Source organism: Somniosus microcephalus, chromosome 1, assembly GCF_052327205.1.
Source record: "Somniosus microcephalus isolate GS21.2 chromosome 1, FLI_Smic_1.0, whole genome shotgun sequence".
Lineage (NCBI taxonomy): Eukaryota > Metazoa > Chordata > Chondrichthyes > Squaliformes > Somniosidae > Somniosus > Somniosus microcephalus.
In genome coordinates, this window is record NC_140987.1 from 216,985,479 (window position 1) to 216,999,600 (window position 14,122).

The window sequence follows — 14,122 nt, forward strand, 5'->3', positions numbered from 1 at the left end:
TCCCCATGACCTTCAATGGCACCACCATCACCATCCTGGAGATCAAGTTTGATGAAGGGTCCCAGACCTGAAACGTTAACTCTGTTTCTCTCTCCACGGATGCTGCCTGGCCTGCTGAGTATTTCCAGCATTTTCTGTTGTTATTCCTGGAGATCACCATTGACCAGAAGCTGCACCAGCCATATCAACAAGAGCAGGACAGAGTCTGGGTACTCTGTGACAAGTGGCTCACCTCCTAGCCTCTTGGAACCTCTCCAGCATTTACAAGGCTCAAGTCAGGTGTGTGATTGAATACTCACCACTCGCCTGGCTGGGTGCAGCAGTAAGAACACTTGAGGTTTAATACCATTCAGGACAGAGCAGTTCACTTGATTGGTGTTCCTTCCAGTGGACTTGGTGTGCACCCCTTCTGCCATCAGTGGACTGTGGCTGTAGTATGTGTAATTTCGAGGAGGCACTGCAGCAACTCACCAAGGTTACTTTGACAGCCAGTTCCTCTCTTGTGATCTCTGCCACAAAGGCGAATAAGAGCAGTAATATAGAAACAAAATCACCTACAAGATCCCCACCCAAGTCTCACACCATCCTGACTTGGACATACATCACAGATTCTTTATTAACAATGGGTCAGAATCCTGGATACTCCTACCTAACACCATTTTGGCGGGGTCCCACCACCACCTTCTTAAAGCACCTAGGGATAGATAATAAATGCAACTTTGCCCACATCCCAAGACCAAAAAGTAAAAACACTATTACTTGCAATTAAGGTTCAGGTGGCTTTTTTTGGCCGCATTTAATTTTCTTTAATATAGGCATTGGATCTGTTTGAACCTAGATAGTATTTTATTAGAAGTCATAAAAGGTAGGAAAAGTTTCTGGGATGCATTCTTTTTAGGCAATCTCTGAATCCACAAAAGGGGAGGTGCCTGCCAAGATTCTGGTGTAATTGCTCCCTTTGAACTTAATGCTGATGTAACTCAAAGGTCTGGATATGGTGTTTACGGTGTCAGCTAGATACTGATTCCAGTCTTGCCTGAAGATTGTGGCTTGAAGTCAAAATCCAGAATTTGAACACGCAATCTAAGCTGACATTTCAGTACAGTGTTGAGAGAGTGCTGCATTGCTGGAGATGGCATTCTTTGAGACATTAAACTAAGGCTCCATTTACCAGTTCCAGTGGCTCATGGGACATTAAAGATCCCATGGCACTTTTCAAGATAGAGCATGGACATTTTCTGCCCTCCTGGTTAACATTTCATCCCTTGATGAAATTTCTGGTCAACATCTCAACATCAAACAGATTAACTGATTAATTGTTTTGTTTTTTAATTAGATTCTGCTGTGTGCATATTGGCCCCTATATTTGCCTGCTTAAGTGACTACACTTCAAAGTAATTCATTGTATATAAAGCACATTGAGATATTTGACAGATATGATGAGGCCTCATAGAAATGGAAGTGCATAACAAACATTTATGATTTATGATTGAAGCATTTGCCTGAGAAAATATGGTCCACATGTGCGAAGCTTTTATGGTGAACAAAACATGAATGACCATTTCCATGTCTCTTTCTGGGCCCATTTTCATAAAATGTTACTAATCATGCAAGCATCAGTGAATAGATTAGATATGAGCTTTATATAGACATTTAAACCAAAATATCAGGATTAATTAACTGCAGAAAGTAACGACTAATTAATGGAATAGTGCAATAAATTAAAACGTTCCATTTTTACTTAAACCATATAGTGCCAAAAGGGTTAATAGTGACCTGTTTTCACTGGATCCATTGTTTGGACCTCCACTTGATTCCTCGTCTTCATCTACATCAACTACTTCATCAGGTGAATATTCAGTTTCTAATGTTGCTCAATGGTGTAAATATTTAAAATAAAATAATACTATATATTACATTTACAGCTAAGCTTATGATTTTTGTGCATGTTACATAGCAACAATACAGTAGTATGGATATTATCAGTATTTCATGCTAACAAAATAATGCGATAAAAATTTCCTTTAAGCATTTGCTAAGTTTTTCATTTGATCTAATAAATAGGATACCATTGACAAATCGTGATAGTGTTTTGTTGATCCTAAACCCAGTTTTCCTGAGAGATTTTTGCTCTTATCTGTGCAGGAGAGAGACTTTGGTTGCTCCCAATTTAATAAAATGCAGAAGAGGCAGTGTAATTGTTACTCCTTCTCACTTATTTTTATTGAAGTAAAATAGCACTGCAAGTAGTTACTTCATTCAGAAACAAGATTTTAAAGTACTCTATATTTAAGTTGGGATAGTCAAAATATATGTATTTAAAGGATATTTCTACCAATTGTGGATAAGATAAATACAGTCTATCAATTATTTTTATAGAGGTAAAAGGATGAGCACAAGTACTGCAGTGTATTAGAACCCAGCCCTTTTATATTTGAGGTCAATTGTTTAAACCCAGTAGAGTTGGAGGGGGAAAAGCATCTTTCTTAAATAACTGTTGAAAGTTGCAGATGGAAAACAAATTTATGTGGAATATATCCTCAAATTGAGATCATCTGAAACCAGTTGGAAAACTTTGTGCGTTGGGTTGTAACAGAAGAAAGTAGTTCAAATATCAAACAAAGTGCTTTTGTGCATTTTGGATTGAGTTACTTTATTTGGGATAGGTAGAAGTGCACCTGCATCACAACTGAGCTGTTTAACCTTCAAATTATGTTATTTTATGCATATTTACATAAAATACTGATTTAAAATTTTTTGTGGTGGCACTGTGTGTTGCACTGCAGTGTTAAATATAGATTTTTTTTTTTCTTCAATCCTTCATATGGTGCATCCCTGATTTCAGCCAGACAAATCTGTTTGTGATCTTCCTTTCCTCTACGCCTCACTTTGCCCACGCCTCTTCATTTGGGGGAGTGAGATGAGAGAAATGCACTTCGTCAGAAAAAGCTGGGACAATTAGAGAGAAAGGTGATCATGCCATTTGTGTACATCCAAATAAACAACTCGATGGAAGTTACATTTCACCTGCTTGGTAATGGAGCAATGTGTTGTGCTGGGCAGCTTGAAAGACGATGAGAAAAGTAACCATATTAAAATAAGGCAGGTATAAATAAACTTTTAAAATTGGTATCTGATTATTGGTGGAATAGGATATTCTTGGATCAAAGAGGGATCCTTATTTAGTAAATTCCCTGGTTAAACATTCTATTGAAGATGTTAAATATATTACATTGTAGACTCATAAAGCTATGTGTAAGTCATACAAGCGCTATGGTTGAACAGATGAGCTGTTTGTTCTAAACGTCACACTGCAACTGTTTGTCTTCATTCTTAGATCTATTATTCTTGTGTGTTGAATTTGAAATTGGTTCTTGCAAAACTGAGGAAATAGTTTTGAGATCCCAATACTTGGGATTGATGGATATGCAAGGAAACTAGGATATGATAGGGAACCAATGCACTTCTGAGCATATACATGGAGAGCCTACCTTGTAGCTGAAGAGAGAAATGCTGATAATATTACACCGTTATACGGAACTTAAAGGTGATATTAAAGTGGAAATATTATTTAGATATTCGTGTACTACTTGTATTTTGAGATTGAGCACCAGGCTGGCAACCAGTACCCACATCTCTGCATACGCCTCTTAAGTGTGGAGCATTATAGTTGCCAGTCGCTCATGTTTAGCGCGAGCATCAATGATTCAGGTCTGTTCTTGTACTAGTCGTATGGTGGCCAAAATGTTCAAGACTTTACAGATTTTGCGAGTTATCTCTAGAGTGCTTGTGCTCAACGTTGCCCATGTGCAGAAGAGGCAAGTTGCTATGCTTTTAAAGTCAGGTAAAGCTGCTTTCTGAGTGTACTAATGTTATCCAAGTGCAAAGCTAGTTCAGCACTTTGCTACTGATGACTCCAAGGCTGTCTGCCACCAGTGTGTGAAATTTGGAGCAATGCTTAAGAACAATAGGTTCTTCTTGAACATGCCAAAGAGCTTGAATATTGACAATATTAGAGTAATGTGGGAAGTGATTATATAGAAGCTCAAACATATGCTCAGGCTATTACAGATATACAATTTCACCGTGCACTTACTTGATATCAGTGATGCTTTCCTTGGTTCTGGAGATGGCAAATGCAAATTTGAAGAAATTGTGGCTCTTGATCAATCCTGAGCTAGATAAGTATTTACTGGCTGATTCCAGGGTTCAGGTCAATGCTGAATCAGGTTGGTTATATGTGGCATCTGCCTTATCGCTGCTGAAAACCTGGTCTTCAATAAATAAAATAGCTTTGATAATGATATTGAAAATGGTAGCTCCCTTACATACTATGTAAATAAATGATGGAGTTTACAGATATTGTAAATGCTTGTGTTGGCATTGGGCTTTCTGAATGCTACACATCAACATTCCGTGCAAAATATGGCAATTTCCATCTCCCTGAAACAAGCTGAAGATTTTACAGTCCAACAAGAGGGAAGGGTAAGGGAACCAAAGCAAGGGCTCCTTGGATGACGAGGGAGATAGAGAAGATGATGAAACAAAAAAAGAGGGTGTATGATTCATGTCAGATGAATTTTTCAAGGGAGAACTAGACCAAATACAAAAAGTTGAGAGGGGAAGTGAAGATGAAAATAAGATTGGCAAAGAGAGAATATGAGAGTAGAATGGCGATTAACATAAAAGGGAACCCAAAAATCTTCTACCAGCATGTAAACAGTAAGCGGGTAGTAAGAGGTGGGATGGGGCCTATTAGAGACAAAGAAGGTCTTAGAGGTGCAGGGCAAGGCTAGAATACTCAATGAGTACTTTGTATCGGTGTTTACTAAGGAGGTGGATGCTGACAAAATATCGGTAGAAGTGGAAAAGGTAGTAAAAATGGAAGGGGTGAAAATTGATAGACATGATGTACTAGAAAGACTGGGTATGCTTAGAGTGGACAAGTCACCTGGTCCAGATGGCTTGCATCCCAGGTTGCTAAGGGAATTGGGGGAGGAACTAGCAGAAGGGCTTACCATAATTTTCCAATCTTCCCTAGATGCGGGGGAGGTGCCTGAGGATTCGGAAGTGGCAAATGTGACACCATTGCTCAAGAAAGGGTGTAAGGACAATCCTAGTAACTACAGGCCGGTCAGTTTCACATCAGTGGTGGGTAAAGTTTTAGAAACAATAATCAAGGAAAACATTAACGGTCACTTGGAGAGGTTTAAGCTAATTAAGGAGAGCCAACATGGATTTGTAAAAGGCAGATCGTGTTTGACTAATCTAATTGAATTTTTTGATGAAGTAACAGAGAGGATCGATGAAGGGAATGCAATGGATGTTGTCTACATGGATTTTCGGAAGGCGTTTGCCACATAAGAACATAAGAAATAGGAGCAGGAGTAAGCCAATCGGCCCCTCGCGCCTGCTCCGCCATTCAATAATATCATGGCTGATCTGATCCTAACCGCCAATCTACTATCAATGAACCATCTCCTGAATCTAACAGAATTAGACACACGAAATAGGAGCAGGATCAGGCTACATGGCCCCTGGGCCCGCTCCGCTACCCACAGGGCCATGACCGATCCAAACCTAGACTCATGTCCAAATTCCTGCCCGCTCCCCATAACCCTTAATTCCCTTTACTTCTAGGAAACTGTCTATTTCTGTTTTAAATTTATGTAATGATGTAGCTTCTACAGCTTTTTGGGGCAGCATATTCCATGGACCTACCACCCTCTGAGTGAAGTAGTTCCTCCTCATCTCAGTTTTGAAAGAGCAGCCCCTTATTCTAAGACTATGCCCCCTAGTTCTAGTTTCACCCATCATCGGGAACATCTTCCCCGCATCCACCCGATCCAACCCCTTCACAATCTTATACGTTTCAATGAGATCGCCTCTCATTCTTCTGAACTCCAATGAGTAGAGTCCCAATCTACTCAACCTCTCCTCATATGTCCATCCCCTCATCCCCGGGATTAACCGAGTGAACCTTCTTTGTACTGACTCGAGAGCAAGTATGTCTTTTCTTAAGTATGGACACCAAAACTGTATGCAGTATTCCAGGTGCGGTCTCACCAATACCTTGTACAACTGAAGCAATACCTCCCTATTTTTATATTCTATCCCCCTAGCAATGAAAGCCAACATTCCATTGGCCTTGTTAATCACTTGCTGCACCTGCATACTAAGCTTTTGCGTTTCGTGCACCAGGACCCCCAGATCCCTTTGTACTTCAGTACTTTCCAGTTTCTTGCCATTAAGATAATAACTTGCTCTACGATTTTTCCTGCCAATGTGCATAACCTCACACTTTCCAGTATTGTATTCCATCTGCCAAATCTCTGCCCACTTACCTGTCTATGTCCCCTTGCAGGTTTTTTATGTCCTCCTCACTCACTACTTTCCCTCCCATCTTAGTATCATCTGCAAACTTTGATATGTTACACTCGGTCCCCTCCTCCAAATCGTTAATATAGATTGTAAAGAGCTGGGGACCCAGCACTGACCCCTGTGGAACACCACTAGTTACTGATTGCCAGTCCGAGAATGAACCATTTGTCCCAACTCTCTGCTTTCTGTTAGATAGCCAATCCTCTATCCATGCCAGAATATTACCCCCAATCCTGTGATTTTTTATCTTAAGCAATAATCTTTTGTGTGGCACCTTGTCAAATGCCTTTTGGAAGTCTAAATACACTACGTCCACTGGTTCCCCTTTATCCACCCTATAAGTTACTTCCTCAAAGAACTCCAGCAAATTTGTCAAACATGACTTCCCCTTCATAAAACCATGCTGACTTTGTCCTATTAAATTATGATTATCCAAATGTCCTGTTACTGTCTCCTTAATAATGGACTCTAATATTTTACCTACCACAGATGTTAGGCTAACCGGTCTATAGTTTCCAATCTTCTGTCTACTGCCCTTTTTAAATAAGGGCGTTACATTAGCAGTTTTCCAGTCTGCTGGGACCTTTGCCGATTCCAGGGAGTTTTGGAAAATTATTACCAATGCATCCACAATCCCTACCGCCACTTCCCTCAAGACCCTAGGATGTAAGCCATCAGGTCCAGGTGATTTATCCGCCTTGAGTCCCATTATTTTACCGAGTACCACTTCCTTAGTGATTTTGATCGTGTTTAGCTCCTCCCCCCCCCCTTTAGCCCCCTGTTTGTCCAGTGTTGGGATATTCTTAGTGTCTTCTTCTGTAAAGACTGATACAAAATATTCATTCAGTGTTTTTTGCCATCTCCATATTTCCCACCATTAATTTCCCGGTCTCATCCTCTAAGGGACCAACATTTACTTTAGCCACCCTTTTTCTTTTTATATAACTATAAAAACTCTATCTGTTTTTATATTTTTTGCTAATTTACTTTCATAATCTATCTTCCCTTTCTTAATCAATCTTTTTGTTACTTTTTGCTGTCTTTTAAAGTTTTCCCAATCCTCTATCCTCCCACTAGATTTGGCTACCTTATATGCCCTTGTTTTTAGTCGAAAACTATCCTTAATTTCTTTACTTAGCCACGGATGGCTGTCTTTTCTTTTACACCCTTTTCTTCTCAGTGGAATATATTTTTTTTGGAAGTTGTAAAATAACTCCTTAAATGTACACCACTGATCATGTATCGTCTTGCCCTTTAATCTATTTTCCCAATCCACTCTACTCAATTCCGCTCTCATACCTTCATAGTCTCCTTTATTCAAGCTTAGCACGCTTGTTTGAGATCCAACCTTCTCACCCTCTAATTGAATATGGAATTCAACCATAGAAGGCTGGTTAACAAAATTGAGGCTCATGGAATAGGTGGGTCAGTGGCAGCTTGGTTAAGGAATTGGCTTAAGGACAGAAAACAGCGAGTTGTGGTAAATGGCTGTTTTTCAGATTGGAGGATGGTAGACAGTGGTGTTCCCCAAGGGTCAGTGCTGGAGCCACTGCTTTTTTTGATATACCGTAAATTCTTTCGTATCCGGCACCTACAGGACCAGGATGGTGCCGGTTGATGAAAAATTCTGGATAACAGAGGTAGGCAATTTTTAACACACAAAAAATAAAAACCACTGACTAACTCGGCCACCGTGGGAAACTCGGACTCGGAAAAACGAGTGCTGGATGGATTCGGCAAGATTACCGGTTATCTATTTTGCCGGTTATTAAAGAATTCCGGATGATTAAGTGCCGTTTAAACAAGAGTTTACTGTACATATAAATGACCTGGATATTGGAATACAGAGTAGAATTTCTAAATTTGCTAATGACACCAAACTTGGGGGTGTTTCAAACGATGATAACAATTGACTGCAACAGGACATAAAAAGGCTAGCAGAATGGGCAGACCAGTGGCAGATGGAATTTAATACAGACAAGTGTGAGGTGATGCATTTTGGCAGAAGGATCAGGGAGAGGCAATATACACTTAATGGCACAGTTCTGAAGAGTGTGCAGGGACAGAGGGACCAGGGAGTTAACGTGGCGGAACATATTGAGAGAGTGGTTAGCAAAGCATATGGGATCTTGGGCTTCATAAATAGAGGTATTGAGTACAAAAGTAGAGAAGTTATGCTGAACCTTTATAAAGCGCTGGTTAGGCCACAACTGGAGTATTGCGTCCAGTTCTGGTCACCACACTTTAGGAAGGATGTGAAGCCCCTGGAGAGGGTGCAGAGGAGATTTACCAGAATGGTTCCTGGGATGGGGGATCTTAGCTACAAGGACATGTTGGAGAAGCTGGATTTGTTTTCATTAGAGCAATGGAGGTTGTGGGGTGATTTGATCAAGGTGTACAAGATTATGATGGGTTTGGATAGGCTAGACGGGGAAAGGCTATTCCCACTAGTTGATGGTACAAGGACTAGGGGACACAGATTTAAGGTTTTGGGCAAGAGATACAGGGGAGATTTTTTTACGCAGCGAGTGGTGATGACCTGGAATTCGCTGCCAACGGAAGTGGTGGAAGCAGTGATGCTCAATGTTTTCAAGGGGAGACTGGATAGGCACTTGAGGGAAATAAACTTGCAGGGCTACGGGGATAGAGCAGGGGAATGGGACTGACTGGATTGCTCTATAGAGAGCCGGCACGGACTCAATGGGCCGAATGGCCTCCTTCTGTGCCATTATGACTTTATGTGGATGATGGAGATGAGTCTGTGATTTCCACCACCATGTCCTTCTTTCTTAGGCAGTCCCTCGGAACCGAGGATGACTTGCTTCCACATTAAAAACGAGTTCTCAGGTGACTGATGAGTCCAATGTGGGACCTACAGTCTCTGTCACAGGTGGGGCAGACGGTGGTTGAAGGGGCGGGTGGGTGAGGTGCTTGTGTTGACGTGCGCTCCTTGCGCTGCCTGTGCTTGGCTTCCGCTTTCTCCCGGCGAAGAGACTCGAAGTGTTTGGTGCCTTCATAAGATGCTTCTCCTCCACTTTGTGCGGTCTTGGGCCAGGGATTCCCAGGTGTCGGTTGGCATGTTACACTTTTTCAAGGAGGCTTTGAGGGGGTCCTTGAAGCGTTTCCTCTGCCCACCTGGGGCTCTCTTGCCGTGCTGGAGCTCCGAGTAGAGCGCTTGTTTTGGCAGTCTCGTATTGGGCATGCGGACAATGTGACCCGTCCATCAGAGCTGATCGAGCGTGGTCAAAGCTTCGATGCTGGGGATGTTGGCCTGAGCAAGAACACTGACGTTGGTGCGCCTATCCTGCCAATAGATTTGCAGGATCTTGCGGAGGCAGCGTTGGTGGTACCTCTCCAGTGCTTTGAGGTGCCTGCTGTACGTGGTCCATGTCTCTGAGGCATACAGCAGGGCGGGTATCACTGCTGCTCTGTAGACCATGAGCTTAGTGCCGGGTTTGAGGTCCTGGTCTTCAAACATTCCCTTCCTCAGGCGACCGAAGGCTGCACTGGCACACTGAAGGCGGTGTTGGACTTCATCGTCGACGTCTGCCCTTGTTGACAGTAGGCTCCCAAGGTATGGAAAGTGGTCCACGTTGTCCAAGGCCTTGTCGTGGATTTTGATAATCGGGGCGGGGGGGGGGGCAGTACTGTGTGGCGGGTGCAGGCTGATAGAGGAACTCTGTCTTATGGATGTTTAGTGTAAGGCCCATGCTCTCGTACGCTTCGGTGAAGGTGTTGACGATGGTTTGGCGTTCGACCTCCGAGTGAGCGAAGACGCAAGCGTCATCTGCATACTGTAATTCGACGACAGAATGGGACGACCTTGGATCTGGACTGGAGGTGACGGAGGTTGAACAGTTTCCCGTTTGTTCTGTAAATTAGCTCCACTCCAGCAGGGAGCTTACTGAGGGTGAAATGGAGCATTGCAACAAGGAAGATCGAGAAGAGCGTAGGTGTGATGACACAGCCTTGCTTGACCCCGGTTCGTACGTGAATTGGGTCTGTGGTGGAACCGTTGGTCAGGATCACGGCTTGCATGTCGTCATGAAGCAGGCGGAGGATGGTACAAACTTTTGAGGGCAGCCGAATTTGAGGAGGACACTCCATAATCCCTCACGGTTGACAGTGTCGCAGGCCTTTGTGAGATCAAAGAAGGCCATGTACAGCGGTTGGTGCTGTTCCCTGCATTTCTCTTGTAATTGACGTGCGGTGAAGATCATGTCCATTGTGCCCCTTAGTGGGCGGAATCCGCATTGCGACTCTGGGAGGAGCTCTTCGGCCACTGGGAGAAGGCGATTGAGGAGGATTCTTGCGATGACTTTCCTTGTGGCAGACAGCAGGGAAACTCCTCTGTAATTACCGCAATCGGACTTGTCACCTTTCTTGAAGATGGCCACAATTACGGTGTCTCTTGGATCCCCTGGCATGCTCTCCTCCTTCCAGATAAGAGAAATTAGTTCATGAATTCGCGCCAGTAGTGCTTCCCCGCCATGCTTTAGTGCCTCGGCAGGGATTCCATCTGCTCCTGAGGCCTCCTTGTTCTTCAGTTGTCGGATGGCCTTTCCAGCCTCATGCCGGGCTGGGGTTGTGCTGAGATGGTGGCGGGTAGCATGCTGCGGGATGGAGTTGAGGACACTCGCGTCGAAGACAGAGTCGCGGTTAAGGAGATCTTCGAAGTGCTCCTTCCAGCGGGCACTGACTACATCTCTGTCCTTGATGAGAACCTCTCCGTTCTTGGCCCGCAGTGGGGTAGGGCCTTGGGTGCTTGGACCGTAGATGGTCTTGACTGCGCTAAGGAATCCACGCACGTCGTGGTTGTTGGCTAGCTGCTGGATCGCCTGCGCTTTCTCCACCCACCATCTGTTCTTTAGGTCGTGAGTTTTTTGTTGGACTTCGGCCTTCAGGCATCTGTAGAGCTGCTTTCTTGTTCTCGAGTTGTGTTGCTGTTTCCAGATCAGGAATGCCTTGCGCTTGCGGCTTATTAGCTCCTTGATCTCCTGGTCGTTCTCGTCGAACCAGTCTTGGTGTTTCCTGGTCGAGTGACCGAGCGCCTCTTCACAGGTGCTGATTATGGAGGCCTTGAGTGCAGACCAGGCGCTGTGGGCACTCTGTGTCTCTGTATCACTGGGAGTTGTCAGGTTGTTTGAATAGGGCTTTCTTAGCAGGGTCTTTGAGTGCTCCAGCGTTAATTTTCCTGTGGCATTGTTTCTGTTGCCGTCGCTGTTTTGGGGCTACATTGATGGAGATGACAGAACGGATTAGGCGGTGGTCTGTCCAGCAGTCGTCGGCTCCTGTCATGGTGCGGGTGATGCGGACGTCCTTGCGGTCCCTCGCTCGGACAATGACGTAGTCCAGCGGGTGTCAGTGTCCGGAGCGAGGGTGCTGCCATGAAGCCCTGTACTTGTCTCTCTGACGGAACAAGCTGTTGGTTATGACAAGGCCATGTTCTAAGCATTTCGACAGGAGGAGGGTACCGTTGGAGTTGGCTTTCCCTACTCCCTCTCTGCCGATCATACCTCCCCAGAGGTCAGTGTCCTTTCCAACTCTGGCGTTAAATTCTCCAAGGAGGATCAGCTTGTCGCCCGTTGGGACTCGGGACAGGGATTGTTCGAGGCTAGAGTAGAATTCCTCTTTGGTCTCATTTGTGGCTTCCAGTGTTGGGGCGTACGCACTGATGACCGTAGCGCACTGGTTCCGTGTTAGGGTGAGCCGAAGAGTCATGAGACGCTCGTTTATACCCTAGGGGAGTCTCTGAGATGCCCAACTAGTTCATTTTTTATGGCGAAGCCTACCCCATGGAGGCGGCGTTCTTCAGGTTTGCCTTTCCAGAAGAAGGTGTAGCTACCGCCTTGCTCCTTGAGCTGGCCTTTCCCTGCCCGCCGGGTCTCACTTAGGGCAGCGATGTCAGTGTTGAAACATCTGAGCTCCTGGGCAACGATAGCAGTACGGCGTTCCGGTCTGTCACTGTTGGGGTTGTCCATGAGGGTCCTGACGTTCCAGGTCCTGAACTTCATTTTAAAGGATGTGAGGAACACTTTTTTACGCAGCGAGTGGTGATGACCTGGAATTCGCTACCAGCAGAAGTGGTGGAAGCCGTGATGCTCAATGTTTTCAAGGGGAGACTGGATAGGCACTTGAGGGAAATAAACTTGCAGGGCTACGGGGATAGAGCGGGGGAATGGGACTGACTGGATTGCTCTGCAGAGAGCCGGCATGGACTCGATGGGCCGAATGGCCTCCTTCTGTGCCATTGTGACTTTATGTGGATGATGGAGATGAGTCTGTAATTTCCACCACCATATAGATCTATCCTAGCATTGTATGTAATCATTTTTTTTTTAAACAAAATGCTCTCATTGCACACCGGGTATTTTTAGAAAATCCATTCAAAGTTCCACGCAGTTAACTTAGTTTCACCTTTTGTACACAGCTCGTTTCTCTGGATCGCTCTCCACTTAATGCTGAATCACAGTATACTTCAAAACACTGAAAAGGTTGAAAAGTTTAAATTTCCTGGGGGAGAGCATGCCCCCAACCCGCTTAAGAAATAAATTTCACATCATCAGAATTAATTTCTCCTTCAATACTTTTTAAACCACCACTACAAAAATTGCACTTTTGTGTATTACAGTTTCCCCCCATAATATAACTGGTTTGATTATTGGGTTTAGCTGCAGCTGAAGTCATGACCAGTTCATGTTCCTACTTATTTTTTATGTCATATGTAAGATCATTTAGTTTCATTTTTTCCCTCAAAAAATAAATTGAAATGTGGAATGTGATCCCAAAACACAAAAAAAATTCTGAAATCCAATGTAATGAAGAGGAATTTAACTTATTAAGTGACTTTGAATTAGCGGGCTTGGTCATAGGCTGATATTCGGGGCTTTTTTTGAGTTGTCAGTCTTTTGGAGGCTGTGTCAGTTTATTTTTGAAATGGTTACTTGGCTTTTTTGAGTTTTGTGGATTGGCATGTATTCATTTATACCAGTGGTTCTCAAACTTTTTTGGTTGACTGACCCCTTTTCAAATCGATTAGTAATCACGGACCCCCCCCCCCCCCCCATCTAAATTATAATACTCATAATATGAAAGTGATCCATTCAAAGAGTGTTTTAATAATGCTTTTATTACTTACTTACAGGTATCAGTGAGATGGGTGTACCTGCTTCTCACTGTCTATCCGTGGTGTGATGTTTGACAATTTATTTAAAGCTGCGCCTGCTGTTCACTTTCCTACCTGTTACATTAATTTTAAATACCATCCTAAAAACTACTGCTCATCTACTAATTTTAACTACGAACCCTTTTTTAAAATATAATTTGAAATTAGCAAAAGCCTCAATTTTAATTCAGCGCTAAAGAAGTGAACTTAAAAAGAACTCAAGACGAGTCTAGGAACAATGCGGTACAAATAGAAAACAGGAAAGAAACACTCAGCCCGAGAGTGGCCTCTCCCTTCCCGCACTTACTCTATGTTCCGGGATTAGATTCTAACTGATCAAAGGGATCCAGAGCTCCTGAGAAATAAATCCGCATTTAAACTATCTAAATCCAAAACAGAATGGGGCCCTTTTATTACTAAATTAATTTATCACCTCCGAATATCTTCATATAGTTATCATTTATGCACTGGAATGTACTCTTTAAAAATTATTCACTGAACCAAAGGTGGTGGAATTTTCAAAATTGTTGATTCTTCACTCATTTTTAATTATTCACTAACTAGAGGGGGATATGT

At 43.4% G+C, this 14,122-nt stretch overlaps 1 protein-coding gene across 7 annotated transcripts in view; it reads left to right on the plus strand.

Moving 5' to 3' along the window:
- fcho2 (FCH and mu domain containing endocytic adaptor 2) overlaps window positions 1-14,122 on the plus strand; it is a 312,930-nt gene that overhangs the window by 213,365 nt on the left and 85,443 nt on the right. For all 7 annotated transcript variants that reach the window (XM_085990124.1, XM_085990133.1, XM_085990140.1 and 4 more), the window contains exon 16: window positions 1,755-1,849. In XM_085990124.1, coding sequence (XP_085846250.1) covers window positions 1,755-1,849 — 95 coding nt within the window. The remainder of the gene's footprint in view (window positions 1-1,754; window positions 1,850-14,122) is intronic.